The 15,794-nt window shown below is 44.3% G+C and overlaps 1 protein-coding gene across 1 annotated transcript in view; it reads right to left on the bottom strand.

Annotated features, from left to right (window-relative positions):
- The window catches only part of DAPP1 (dual adaptor of phosphotyrosine and 3-phosphoinositides 1), a 113,035-nt gene extending 111,936 nt beyond the window's left edge, over nucleotides 1-1,099 (bottom strand). Inside the window, 1 exon segment of the mRNA XM_073601478.1 lies at nucleotides 822-1,099. Within this exon segment, the coding sequence (XP_073457579.1) occupies nucleotides 822-925 (104 nt within the window). The 5' untranslated portion in view covers nucleotides 926-1,099.
- Nucleotides 1,100-15,794: the final 14,695 nt, after the last annotated feature.

Raw genomic sequence — 15,794 nt, 5'->3', positions numbered from 1 at the left:
AGATGACTGTGTTGATGGGGGAATCCCTCACTACCGCAGAGCTATTGTGTTCTGCCGGTGGGCAGCCTTTCCTGCTGGCAGAACACAATGGTCACTGCTGGTGATTGCATGAAAAAAAAAAAAATCCAACAGGCTGTTGTACATGAGTAAATTGATGGATCAACTTCGATAAAACCAGCCTGCCCATAGATGGATCGAATCTCGGCTGGTCCCTGCTGAACCACCCTAGATTTGATCCATTTATGGCTGGCTTTATGTTACACTTGCGGTTGGGGAGCAGTAAAAACAGGCGGTTGTGCCACCCTCCCTTAATCCAACACAATGACTGGATGAGGTTGTAAACATACCGTGGGAATTTTTTTTTTTTTACTCAACCCCCCCACTCCCCCAAATCACTGCCGCTGAACACATTACATTCAAGTGAATAGGGCTGTGCCACAAATGCCCTGCAACCATGTGTCTGTGGGAAACGTTAAAAGAGGTGGAGAGAAGAACACGTAGCTTCCAGCTGCCTGTATAGGGCCCTCTGAAGAGCGACCCAGTACTGCTCGCTTTTCAGAGGGTGACGCTTGTGTAAACAAGCCCTGAAAGCACAACAGAAGAATGTAAACAACATCACGTGTCGACTGGGTCTGGCTTTTTGGCAACTCTCAAAACCTGGCTTAGAAGTGTAATCTGCTACTTGTAGTGCCACAGATGGTGGCTCAGATAATTTACATTTAATGTACATTTATGGCCGTGCTAATCAGAGTGATCTGCGAAAGCAATGACATAGACTGTAATAAAAAAAAGGTACTGAACAGGAGATTGCTGTACATTACCCCAGTGACTCCAGGTCATTTCCATCTGGCTGGTCCTCATAGTCAACCCTTAACTCCTCAAACTCCTGTTCCTTCCAGCTCACCCTGTGTGCCCGGTAGGTCATGTTTTCATATCTTCCATCAGACCCCTGTCATAAATCCAAATGCTCATGCAGTGTGTTCTAGAGATCCCTGCTATTAGTCACAAAAACCACCTGCAAATTAAGCAGGCACTGTGAAACTAAGACAGGCAGACTTACAACACAAACCAGGAAGTCACCCAGGCCCATCCCATTACTCACACACTGAGAACATTACATAAGAACAAACAAGTTCCCAAGTAATTATCAGGACGCTTTTACCAACAAAAGCATATTTATAGGCTGCCCTTGTTTCCAGCCCTCATTTTGGATTATAATAAAACATGACTGTAAAGCTGTACGCGTTAATAGAGAAAACGTCAGGGAAACAAAATAAGGTCTCACTGACAGCATCGCAGAGTGTAAAAAAGGAGCATGATTTCTGTGAGTCCCAGGTGTTTGTGTACAGCCTGGAAAAATCTATAAACTCTAGACCACAAATAGATACGCTATTCCTTTAACCACTTGACAACTGGGCACTTAAACCCCCTTCCTAACCAGACCAATTTTCAGCTTTTGGTGCTCTCACATTTTGGTATTTATTCACCGCTGGGTTCTTTATTTTTTGCGCTATAAAAGAAAAGAAAAGAAAAAAAAAAAAAGAAGAAGAATCTGTAAAAAAAAAAAAAAAAAGCATTTTTCTTTGTTTCTGTTATAAAATTTAGCAAATTACTGTATTTATCGGCGTATAACACGCACTTTTTTCCCCTTAAAAGCAGGGGAAAATCGTGGGTGCGTGTTATACGCCGATCCCCCCGCTGACTATGAACGGAGCGGATCGATCCCCAACAAGATACACACATAGCCGAGTGTGCTGGGCTTTTCTCGGCTAGTTCCGCTCACTATCTCGGCGGTGTTCTCACGAGAAAAGTGTCCCCTCATCGGATAGTGTCCGCCCCGCACTGCGCAGGCGCAGCGCTTGCGCAGTACGGAAGACAAAGGAGACGCCGAAAGTCTCCGAAGAGCCGATCATGAGGCGCCTGGGCAATATTACATTCTGTGACACGCTCCCGCACGTTCGGCTCTGTGTATATATCGGCGGCGCCAAATTTAAAGTGCAGTGTCACTGGGCGAGGCTGGAGATGGACACTGACGAGGCTGGAGATGGACACTGACAAGGCTGCATTGATGGGCATTTAAATGTAAGTTTTTTTTTTTTCCTTAAGTTTTTTTTCTTAAAATTCCCTGCTAAACTTGGCGTGCGTGTTATATGCCAGCGCGTGTTATACGCCGATAAATACATAATTTTAATAGTATTTTTCTAATTTTTTTAATAGTAATAGTAATTTTTCTTCATATATTTTGGGCAAAATTTATACCGCTACATATCTTTGGTAAACATAACAAAAATCGGTGGATATTATTTGGTCTTTGTGAAAGTTAGAGTCCAAAAGCTATGGTGCCAATATCTGAATATTGATCACACCTGAATTACTGACGGCCATCTCATTTCTTGAGACCCTAACATGCCAGAAAAAGTACAGATACAAATGACCCCTTTTTGGAAAAAAGACATTCCAAGGTATTTAGAAAGATGCATGGTGAGTTTTTTGAAGTTGTAATTTTTTCCCACAATTCTTTGCAAAATCAAGTTTTTTTTTTTCTTTTTTTTTTTTCACAAAATTGTCATATTAGCAGGTTATTTCCCACACACAGCATATGCATACCACAAATTACACCCCAGAACACATTCTGTTATTACTCCCGAGTACGGCAATACCATATGTGTGAGACTTTTACACAGCCTGGGCTGCTAGCCACATACAGAGGCCCAACATGCAGGGAGCACCTTCAGGTGTTCTGGAGCACCCAGGCCAATTCTGACATTTCTCTCCTACATATAAAAATCATCATTTATTTGCTAGAAAATTACATAGAACCCCAAAACATTATATATGTTTTTTTAGCAAAGACCCTAGAGAATACAATGGCGGTCATTGCAACTTTTTATCTCGCACTGTATTTTTCGAACACGTTTTTTTTGGAAAAAAAAATGTTTTGTGCTTTAAAAAAAAAACAAAACAGTAAAGTTAGCCCAATGTTTTTGCATAATGTGAAAGATGAAGTTACGCCGAGTAAATAGATACCCAACATGTCACCTTTAAAAATTGCACACGCTTGTGGAATGGCACCTAATTTTGCTACTTAAAAATCCCCATAGGCGACGCTTTAAAATGTTTTACTGGTTACATGTTTTGAGTAACAGAGGAGGTCTAGGGCCAAAATTATTGCTCTCGTTCTACCGATCGCAGCAATACCTCACATGTGTGGTTTGAACACCGTCTTCATATGTAGGCAGGACTTACGTATGCGTTCGCTTCTGCATACGAGCACACAGGGACAGGGGTGCTTTAAAATTTTTTTTTTTTGTTATTGTTCATTTTACTTTATTTATTTATTTTAGTTTGACGCTTTTTTCCAAAAAAAACATTTTTTGACCACTTTTATTCCTATTACAAGGAATGTAAACGGGAGGGGGGGGGGATGTCCCCTCTCGCCTCCCGTAAGAACGATCAAGCAGTGGAACAGCCGCTATGATCATTCTTATGGTGTAGGGAATCGCCGGCTGAAAAAGCTGATATCTGAATGATGCCTGTAGCTGCACCCGTCATTCAGATATCCCCGCACAAAGTCAAGGACGTCATATGACGGCTGGCGGGCGGGAAGTGGTTAAAACGCATTTTTAATTTTTTAACACAAAGTTGTCCATTTATACAATATTTCTAACACATAGCATGTACATACCAAAAATGACACCCCAAAATAGATTCTCCTACTCCTCCTGAGTACGGCGATACCACATGTGTGAGACTTCCACAGCCTGGCCACATACAGAGGCCAAGTATGGCAGGGTATTGCACAGTATTGTGGGGTATTGCACAGTATTGTGGGGTATTGCAGAGTAGTGCAGGGTTTTGCAGAGCATTGAGGGATGGCTGAGCATGGATGGATGGATGGCTGGATGTCACTGAGCAGCGCTGTGGGCACTACACATCCAGCCCACAGCGCTGCTGCCATCCATCCATCCCCCTCTCCGCTCACAGTGTACCGATCAGTACAGAGAGGGGAGGAGAGGAACCAGAGTCATGAGATGACGCCGGTTTGTTTACATGTGATCGCTCTGTCATTTGACGGAGCGATCACATGGTAAACGGCTGCGATCAGCGGCCATTTACCGGGATCCGTGATGCGCCGGGTCACGGATGTGTTCGGGGGCGCGCAAGCGTGGAATTCTGGGAGGACGTCATAGTACGCCCTCCCACAGTTAAGCAACCGCCCTGCAGCCGTCATTCGGCTATGGGCCGGTTGTTAAGTGGTTAAAATCAGTGCCCTCCAAACTGCGGCCCTTTGCTTGCTTTTACCCAGCCCTTGGGGTTCTATTTTATTCACTGAGAACAATGAAGGTCACAATTCCTCCCAATGACACAAATGATGGGGCACAGTTCCTCAGAATGACACCATTAATGAGGCCCAATGACTATGGTTGCCACCTCATCCCTTTAAACCCGAACACATATTAATTACACAGCTTCCGTGGCTGATTAAGGTGGTAATTAAACTCACTTGGTGCCTTATCTTCATTTAATTAGCCTCAGAACCTGTATAATTCAAAAGGTGTTCGGGTTTAAAGGGATGAGGTGGCAACTCTACCAATGATGGGGCACAATTACTCCCAATGACATCAACAAAAGGGCCCAATGACGGGGCACAATTCCTCCCAATGGCACCAACAATGGGGCCCAACGACGGGGCACATTTCCTCCCACTAACACTAACGATGTGGCATTATTTACTCCCCTTCACACTGGGACGTTTTATACTCCGGATGGCCGCAGTCAGGCCCCCCCTAAAGCCTGAAGGACAGTAAACCGGCCCTTTGTTTGTTTAGAAAGTAAGGATGAGCTCAGGCGTGTTCGCAAACAGCATGTGCAGAGCGCTAATCACAAGCAGTGAGACATTGTCCCGATGCGCGGCTGCAGAGATCGGGAAATGTCTCAATGCCTGTGATTAGCGCTGTGCAGTGCCTGGTGGGCTCTGCATGTGCTGTTCGCGAACATGCCTGAGCTCATCCTTGCTAGAAAGTTTGGAGACCCCTGTTTTAAATTATAAATACAGTGCTCAAAATGGATTCCTAAACTATAACAAGTAGTGAACTAAATTCACGTATTGTAAACTCAAAACCATATATCTAATCACAAGTTTTCCATTGAATACAATGCAAAGCAAAATTCCCAAACAATCCACTGAATCTTATGAGGTGATGTGCTTAACAACTCAAACAAACTGGTGCCCACCACAAAGTGTCCCACTGGTGAGAAAACAGATGCCACGGCTGTACACATTCATAGCCCCCAACTGTCCCTCTGTCTCTCACGCAGCTTCAGGTATCCCATTTTTTGTTCTGTGTACATCTTTATACAACATGTACTATTTAATACTACAAACATTTTTGTCTAGGGGAACAAAAAAAAGGATTTACTTACCAAATCCTCCGCACTAGGACCTCAAGACCATAGGCCTGCATTGGATGTGATGATGCCAAAGGATAGTTCACCACTGGAGCATGGGGGAGCGCCATCTACTGGTGGAGCAGAGGGTCAGGCAAGTAAAACTGTTTCTCCCCTCCCCTAGACAAAATAAGCTATTAACCTTTGAGTATGGGCACAGCCCCACTGTAAGGGATAGTTTTTTTCATTGCCTGGAGTTGGTTTCTAAATCAACACAAGGGACTGTACTTATATTGAATGAGAAATGTCTTACCTCTTGGTGACTCCTCTTGAAATCTTAATTTACATCTTTTGTCCTCTGCTCTCCTCCCCTGTGGTCTTCCAGTGCTGCAGGGGTTAATACGAACTGCAGGACCTGTCATAGGTTCCCGTCAAGAGTGCTAACTATGCCGGCCCTCGTCGCACCCCTCCTTCATTTATAGAAGTTGTACTATAGCTTCCAGCAATGAAGAGTGCTCTATAAATGGAGGAGGAGGACATTTCTTCTAGGGCTGCAACTAACGATTATTTTCATAATCGATTAGTTGGCCGATTATTGTTTGAATTAATTGGATAGTAACCTTAAAAAAAGTGTGGTGTATAATTTAGTTAATATGTAAAGTTTAAAAAAAAAGATAATTTATTCTTAAATATCTCTATGGAGTGGTAAATATAAATAACCAATTATGTGGTTAGGGAGTAAAATCTCGAATCCACTCTGAGAATAACAGACAGAAGAGATATATACTGTATATACTATTAGAGGTTGAATCTGGTAAAGAAAAAGAAAAAACGAAAGCCTGTTTTGCCGATTTTCAGACACAACTGCAATATATTATGTATGACAGACTCCCTTGTCATAAGCAGGTGGCTTGATAAAAGCTCTCTGCGCCTGCTGTCACTTATGCTGGCCATAAAAAAACAATGTCTTCTTTCAAAAAAAATTTCATTTTAAGAACGTTTGTTTGATTTTCTAATCGTTAGTGGGGTCAAATCGACCGTTTTTGACTACAGTGATGGGAAAATTTGAAGGAGCAGAATAGAAAGCTTCTTGGTCAAAAGAATTTTCAGACAGTGTATGTGGTTTGCGTTCAGAAATTACATTAGTTTTAAAACTGAATGTTAAAAGCAAGTGAAATTTTCGAACGGCATTCTTTCATTCAGCGAATGTACAAAGATTTTTCGTATGAATATTCTCGTTTGAAAATCGATACGTGTATGGCCAGCATAAGGCTCGGTTCACACCTTTGCAACTTTTTGCTGTGCGTTTTGCGTTTTTGCACACACAATTTTTCTACGATTTGCGTTTTGCATTTGTTATGCTTTTTTTTGGCCAATTTGTTGTTGGACAGATTAAAAAGCACAAATCGCAGCAAAAACACACTACATGCTTTTCTGCAGCTTCTCCATTGAAGTCTATTAAACCAAAAAAACCCCACGGTTTTGCATTGAAAAAAAGTCATTGACCCTTTCCAAATACGCAGCGGCTGAAAAAAGCATAGATGTGAACGTGTCCCATAGGAAACCATGTTAAATGAATTGCAGTGTGTTTCTGCAAAAAGCACCAAAAAAACGCATAGGCGTGAACCAGGTCTAAGATGTTTAGTAGTGGCAGCATGCTTTTTTTTGTATCACCTGTCATAATGGGGTTAAAAAACTAAAATGGGCCCTTTATAGTGCAAAAAAAAAAAAAACAGATAATCGCTACTATAAAGGGTTCATCTATACTGTGAAACAGGGAAAGCAATAATATATATTACTTATATCATACATAATAACAAATACACCCAGAAGTAGGATATATGGGTATTATAACTAGGAGTCAGACATGAAGCTATATGAAGGGTGGAAGGGAGATATAAATCTTTTATAGTAAAGTAGTACTAAAAGCTGAGACTTTTTTTTTTTTTTTTATGGATATGATCATTTTAAATAAAATGCACAATACCGGTAAAATTTTACTTTAAATGTAATTGTAATGCCTTCTATTACCTCCAGTCTATCAGGGTGGTGGGGGCCCCTGGGCTGGAGTCACTTTCGGGCCCTACCTTCTATACATGACTTTAAATAGAACAAAATGTTGACTGGTACCGTAGACAGTGTTACATGTTAAAAAAACATAATAATCTAATTATATGACCACTGATTAAAGCTTGAAAAACTTTTTTTACAATAAATAAATAATGATTAAAAAAGTTCAAAATGATCATGTGTTTATTGCAATGCACAAATGTCTTGGTCAGAATGAGAATAAAACACTTATTTACCTGGAAAACATATTGAAAAACAAACAATTACCTTGTAAGGTTGCAATCATAACAACCGCGCAATTGTCAGTCAGTTAAAGCAACGCAGCGCAGTATCGCAAAAAATGGCCTGTTCATAAGGGGGGGGGGGTAAAAGGTTCCGGAGCTGAAGGGGTTCAGATTGAACAAGTCAAGACTAAAGGGGCATTTTTTTCATACATAATGGCACACATGTATTTTGGTTTTTGACTTTCTTTTTTTTTTACTCACTTTTAGTCAATTAATTCGGTGCTCTGGTGGGGGGAGGGGCTCCCATGCAGGAGCAATGGAGTCCAGTTGGTTGGGTCCAGTAATTTCACTGTCAGTGTCTGCAGTCTTCTACTTCTTGTATCCACGCCGCTCTGCAGACTGCAAGGTGGACAAGATGTAGGGAGAAGATGGGTGGAGCCAACACTCACCAGGGGCGGAGTCCTGCAGTCAGTGTGAGTGACTGTATGGACAAGATGGAGGAGGTGCTGCCGGTGGGAGGGCCAATACACTCATGGGCGGTGCAGAGGAGGCAGATTGCTGGCCTCTGCCACACAGTGCCAGACTGCAGCAACAACTGCCTATCAGCCCGGGAAAAGACAGATACACTTAGGCAGGCTCCTCCACTCCAGGCAGCTCCTGTCACGGTCACGTCGGCTCTGACTCTGAGACTCTGAGTCTGATGTGACTGACTCAATGACGTCACTCGTTGCTAGACACCAGGCGGCCCAGGCGCTAGCAACAAGTGCAGGGTTGCCAAGCCAATGGCACAGCTCCACCCACCTCCAGGCTCCTCCTGGTTCGTCCTGAGTAATTACACATTAGAGTCTCTCTCTCTGCGCCGCTGATCGGCTGATGAGACAGAGAGAGAGACTTGGGCAGAGCAGCGCTGCAGCCAAGTGAGGACCAGTGTGAGTTACCGCTGTTTCATCCGATCTAGCTGAAGATATTTAAAACGTAAATGGGCGGGGCCCGTGCCTGCGGGGCCCCCTATTGGGCGGGGCCCATGGGCTTGAGCCCAGTCAAGCCTAATGGTAAGTCCGACCCTGCTCCTCTGCTTCCTCCAGCACTCACTTGCTTGCAGAACTCCACTACAATTTTCCTTTAGATTTACCTTAAACTGTAGCTCAAGGGCCTGCCTAATCAGATACAATTAATGGCGTGTACACACGGGCGGCCTTTTCGACCAGGCTGGTGCGACGGGACGAATCCGTCAGACAATCTGACCGTGTGTGGGCTTCATTGGACCTGCAGCGGACTTTTTTGGTCGAAAATCAGACGGACTTTAGATTTGGAACATGTTTCAAATCTTTCCGATGGACTCGAGTCCTGTCGAAAAATACGCTCATCTGTATGGTAGTCCGACGGACGAAAACCAACGCTAGGGCAGCTATTGGCTACTGGCTATCAACTTCCTTATTTTAGTCTGGTCGTATGTCATCACGTACAAATCCGTCAGGCTTTGGTGTGATCGTGTGTAGGCAAGTCCGTTTGTTCGAAAGTCTGTCGGAAGTCCGTCAAAAGTCCGTCGAAAGTCCGTCGGAAAGACCGTTGGACCTTTAATGCCGAAAAGTCCGCCCGTGTGTACACGGCATAAGAGTTGTTTAGTTTTGACCTAATATTATATGTTTTTTGGTAAATCTAAAGGAAACTTGTACAAGACAGTTAAACATGTATGGCCAGCCTTAGTCAGATTTTTGAGCAAAAGCCCGTTATAGGCAGGAACCTGAAGTCTCTTAGTTGTGTAGCAAAAAAGTCAGTGTCCAGCATTAATCACTCCTGTGGCTTCTGATCCCAGCGCCACCTCTTCAGGCACTGCCAGCCCGCCTGGCTGCAGCTGCCCCTTTCACTAGCCCTCCTGGCTAACTTCTCTACAGTTCTCCTAAACTGACAATCTCTCCACAGTCTTTGCAGACTGAACACTCACCAGCCCACCTGGCTGACTTCTCAGAAGATCTCTCAGATGTGCTGACTGACCTGCTCTCGCTGTCCGTTAGTAGATCATATTGGCCTTTTTTTTACATGTACATTTTTTTCTACAGATACACCATATGCATCCGCTCCTGATGAGGGAGTACATTCAACGAAACATGTTGAACCTTTTTATTTTCCTTTTATGTTTTTACATATGATATGGTTCATTACATGTTCATTATATGCTTACCCTTACCTTGTTATGATCACTTTATGGAGTTTACTGATTCTTTATGTTCATTTATGCTGACACTTTGACATACTGGTACCCCCTTGTGGATTACTGATATGTTGATGATTAACCATATACAGTATCTCACAAAAGTGAGTACACCCCTCACATTTTTGTAAATATTTTATTCTATCTTTTCATGTGACAAAACTGAAGAAATGACACTTTGCTACAATGTAAAGTAGTGAGTGTACAGCTTGTATAACAGTGTAAATTTGCTGTCTCCTCAAAATAACTCAACACACAGCCATTAATGTCTAAACCGCTGGCAACAAAAGTGAGTACACCCCTAAGTGAAAATGTCCAAATTGGGCTCAATTAGCCATTTTCCCTCCCCGGTGTCTTGTGACTCGTTAGTGTTATAAGGTCTCAAATGTGAATGGGGAGCAGGTGTGTTAAATTTGGTGTTATCGCTCTCACTCTCTCATACTGGTCACTGGAAGTTCAACATGGCACCTCGTGGCAAAGAACTCTCTGAGAATCTGAAAAAAAGAATTGTTGCTCTACATAAAGATGGCCTAGGCTACAAGAAGACTGGCAAGATCCTGAAACTGAGCTGCAGCACGATGGCCAAGCCCATACAGCGGTTTAACAGGACAGGTTCCACTCAGAACAGACCTCGCCATGGTCAACCAAAGAAGTTGAGTGAACGTGCTCAGCGTCTTATCCAGAGGTTGTCTTTGGGAAATAGACGTATGATTGCTGCCAACATTGCTACAGAGGTTGAAGGGGGGAGGGTCAGCCTGTCAGTGCTCAGACCATATGCCGCACACTGCATCAAATTGGTCTGCATGGCTGTCATCCGAGAAGGAAGCCTCTTCTAAAGATGATGCACAAGAAAGCCCACAAACAGTTTGCTGAAGACAAGCAGACTAATGATATGGATTACTAGAACCATATCCTGTGTTCTGATGAGACCAAGATAAACTTATTTGGTTCAGATGGTGTCAAGCGTGTGTGGTGACAACCAGGTGAGGAGTACAAAGAAAAATGTGTCTTGCCTACAGTTAAGCATGGTGGGAGTGTCACGATCTGGGGCTGCATGAGTGCTGCCGGCACTGGGGAGCTACAGTTCATTAAGGGAACCATCAATGCCAACATGTACTGTGACATACTGAAGCAGAGCATGACTCCCTCCTTTTGGAGACTGGGCTGCAGGGCAGTATTCCAACATGATAACGACCCCAAGCACACCTCCAAGATGACCACTGCCTTGCTAAAAAAACTGAGGGTAAAGGTGATGGACTGGCCAAGCATGTCTTCAGACCTAAACCCTATTGAGCATCTTTGGGGCATCCTCAAACAGAAGGTGAAGGAGCGCAAGGTCTCTAACATCCACCAGAATGTGTGCACTTTAATCTGTTTTGTCATGGAGAAGAGGACTCCAGTGGCAACCTGTGAAGCTCTGGCGAATTCCATGCCCAAGAGGGTTAAGGCAGTGCTGGAAAATGATGGTAGCCACACAAAATATTGACACTTTGGCCCCAATTTGGAAGTTTTCACTTAGGGGTATTCTCACTTTTGTTGCCAGTGATTTAGACATTAATGGCTGTGTGTTGAGTTATTTTGAGGGGACAGCAAATTTACACTGTTTTACAAGCTGTACACTCACTACTTTACATTGTAGCAAAGTGTAATTTCTTCAGTGTTGTCACATGAAAAGATATAATAAAATATTTACAAAAATGTGAGCGGTGTACTCACTTCTGTGAGATACTGTAGATATATATATATTCCCAAAATCAACCATTATGGATGAAGCAGTTAAGAGCCCATTCTATATTAAGTCCATATGTGCTATACATTTTCAATTGATAGATCCAGCAAGTTTCCAAATGGGAGATTCCACACAATTGCTACACCTCCAATTTACAAAAATGTGAGGGGTGTACTCACTTTTGTGAGATACTGTATATGATACATTTTTAGCTTTGCTGTACTTTGTATTATGTCATGTTTACCTGATTAATAAAACTGTGTTTTTTATTCTACATTAGCTTCTATTTATTTGCCTCATTCGAAGTCCCAAATTCCCCCTTTTTTTTATTGGTATATTGATACTATCCAACTCCATTTGGGTTTGTGATCTCGGACATTAGTTTTGGTTTATATCCATCCATATTCCTCTATTATTTATTTTACCCACTACTCTTGACTATTTTCATAGTTATTTTGTGTGCTGGGTGGTGGTCTGCATTGTCAGGGCTGTTTCTCTGTTCTGTTTGCTCGGGAGGTGCGATGCTCTCCGGGTGCCCTCCTCCTCCCCCTTGCTGTCTATGAGGCGCAGGGGTGAGGGCGAGCTTGCCCCATTTTGCATCGGCACCACGCCAGTTTTGTTACGCAAATCTCTTCCCTCATCACACACCGGCGTTCTTGTTTTCCATCTTTTGGCGCGTTAATGGGGGAGTCTCCCATACTGTTGCCTGTTGCGGCTGGCGGTCGCGGGGGCAGGGGCTTTCGGTTGGGCTGTGCTTATAAGGATTCCCATTTGGTCTGGTTAGTCCATGCTGCTTGTTGGCTGTTGTTTGTGGGTCCATTTCATATCACCTGAGCACCTGATACACAAAGTTAGTATTTCCCATATTACACTATAGTCACTTTCATTCATTATTATTCTCTAGACACCCTTGGAGCCATGACCAGTGTAGTTCAGAGATACCCAACCTGCCTCTTACTGCTATACCACTTGTACTCCAACATCCCCATTTCTTACCCTTCTAAAATGATGAGACCACACCTTAATTTGGAGTATAAATGGCCATAGCAGCCTATTTATTATTAACACCATATAAATAACTCCAATATAAAATATATACCAAAATATAACATCCGTAACAACTTGTTTCACTCCAATCTGTTGGTCTTTGACGGCACCCCGAACTCCAAAACATATTCCACCAATACACTGCAGGAGCTTTTTCCACATGATAGGCCTCCAGCCGTATAATCAGCTCGGAAACAACCCCCTTCCCGCAATGCAACCATTACAGTATTCCAGCTAACCTTTCGCTGGAATACACTGGAGGGGCACATACTACCGATGAGCCCCCCACCCCTTTCCATCACATATGTTTACTGCCACCGTCAAAGACCAATAAAACGCCGCCACAGCCTGCAAGGAAGGCCCCACCACACCCGCAGGGCCCGCCAGATCCATCTTGCAGCCCCAGCGCCCAGAGATCAATCCTCACTACCGAGAGTTGTATTCCATCGCCCTCAACTACAGGACCATGTTAGTTTCCATCTCTACTTGCCTAATCACCATGCCCCCGTTCTGAGCCACAAACCTCCCCACCACCTGATAAACTCTGATGCAAGCCTTGTTAATTTTGGCCACGGACTGTGCCATGCGCCTCGTCATCTGCGCACCAATGTCGGACCACAGCAGCATAGTGTTAGGAAAAACCGTACGAAGTTGTAAAATCTGACTTGATGTCCGAGATCATCTCCCTGATCGCCCATACCCTAAAGCATTACCACCTGCATGCATAACCCAAACGACCGACGGTCTATCCCGCCGTGCCTAACGTTCCACTTCCGATACCACCTTGCTCTACCTCAACCCGTATACCCCTAGCCAGCGAACACCCGCCTCCCTCCTCTGGATACCCAACTGTCTGCCAACCGGTCTCAGGTTTGCTCTCCTGGCCCCCCAACAAACATACAAATCCAGACCAAGAAATCCAGACAAGGCGTATAAGTCCTCCATCTGGACAAAAAACAGCCAAACAAAGGCAGCACCAACTTTAAAGTAAAACAACGTACCCCACTCCACAAACACAGCTTGTATGTACAGCCTACCCACCCTTGCTTTTTTTTAATATATTTATTCCACCACCAAATGAAGGCGTATGTAAGTGCAGAATTTCCTCGCTTCCCACCTACCAGGGCTCCTTACCGCCGCTTTATCCAAACCACATCTGGCAGCTTCCACAGCCGCCCCGATGCGGAAGGAGTGTGAAGCATATTCTGCACAATCCAACCCTGCGTCCCAGTGGCATTTCCAGAACACCCCCACGAACTGGAACCTCAACCAATACTTCCCATCCTTGTGCCCCATGAACCGCCCCCCATTCCATCTGTTCTTAACCCTAGAAACTCCCTTACCCTTTTCCCAGAGCATACCCTGAAGCCTGGTAACACAACAGCAGCACATCCACCCCTCTAACCCTTTGATCATTTTATTTATTTATTTAACTGTCTTATGCCGCGTACACGCGGTCAGAATTTCCAACAGAAAAAGTCAGATGGGAGCTTATGGTCGGATAATCCGACTGTGTGTATGCCCCATCAGACTTTTTCTGTCGGCATTTCCGACGGACTTAGATAGAGAACATGCTCTAAATTTTTCCGTCGGAAATCCCGATGGAGCTTGTCCCGTTGGCAAGTCCGACCGTGTGTACGCGGCATAACCCAAACTCCTTCGTCCAATCCTCCCTGCCCAGCAGCTTAAACAAAAGTCAAAAAACGCCAGTTTCCTCTCAATGGCAGACACCTACCCCCCGTTGTCCATGTTCCTGGAACCAAAGTACCAAACCAACAACCTTACCCCCCACAAGGCCATGTTTGACCCCAGACTCCTGCACCAAAACCCACCATTCCTTTCATACCTTCACGTAAGCCACCCATGTGGACTCACTAACTAACTGCCCAGGTACATCCTGTGATGACTCCAATGCCATCTCCTGGGTACATCCCGTGGCGACTCCAATGCCATCTCCCGGGTACATCCCATGGTGACTCCAATGCCATCTCCCATATCAAGCCCAAGCAAGAAACTCCTCCCTCCTCCGTGGCTGGCTAACTCTCTGAACCTGTCCTACTGAAAATCGAGCCAAGGAGTAAGCCCGCGTGTTGTCGATGCCCATAAGATGAATAGCATAGTGCAAATTTTCAACTGCACACAACACAACACCAAACAGCTTAGCCGTCGCGTGACCGGTTGTGACACCGCGGACAGGCAGTTGACCACGTGAACCACACCCACGTAATCACAATTCAGCTCCATGTCAGGTTCCTGCATGACCCTTACCGCAGCTCCATAGCCAGAACCACTGGAAAAATTCCAATAGCACCAGTTTACAAATGATCCCCCCGCTTCCACCCAACAAAATTGGGGCCAAGGTTTCGAACTCCATTGGCCCCAAAAGAAAAAACCCTGCACGCCCGTTGACCCCATTCCCTATCAAACTTACTCACCAGGCCGGACATCCACACCGATCGTCCGTTACATGAGGCCAAAAACTCGTACCAGACCTTCTAACCCTCCCGATGTTCCCAATTCAACAGTTTAAATGGTTCAGGGCCTGAAACCCCCACTGTAGCAGACGGCAGCCGTCGGCCAAAAAACCCACTCATCAGAATAAAACCGGCAGGCAAAATTGAACTTACCCAGCAACGAATGCAAGGTCCTCAACTGTACCTATCGCCGTCCCTGGATCACCCGAATCTCCTTCTATAGTAACTCCAACTTGGTTGCCGGCAGACGGCACTCCATATCCACTGAAACAATCACAATGCCCAAAAACAAAATAATATATATATATATTATTATATATATATATATTATACATATATTAATAATATTAATATATGTTTTTGACTGCCAATGGCACTACAAACCTACCTGCAATGTGCTGCAACGTATAAAGCATAATGGCACACACACCGGAGGAAGGCGGCCCTACACACAAAAAACGTCCAAGTCATGAATGATTGAATCAGGGACCGACACGTCTCTAACCACCCACTTCAGTAAAGAACTAAATATCTAACCATGGCCCAATAAATTAAGCAACCCATGGGTAGGCACCAATCCCCGTAAAAAAATTCCTCTTGCCAGCATCTTTCCAGCAGCTGAAGCTCTCTGAATGAACTGTAAGCAAGCG

This window comes from Aquarana catesbeiana, linkage group LG01, assembly GCF_042186555.1.
Source record: "Aquarana catesbeiana isolate 2022-GZ linkage group LG01, ASM4218655v1, whole genome shotgun sequence".
NCBI lineage: Eukaryota > Metazoa > Chordata > Amphibia > Anura > Ranidae > Aquarana > Aquarana catesbeiana.
This window is presented reverse-complemented; position numbering and strand designations above follow the sequence as displayed.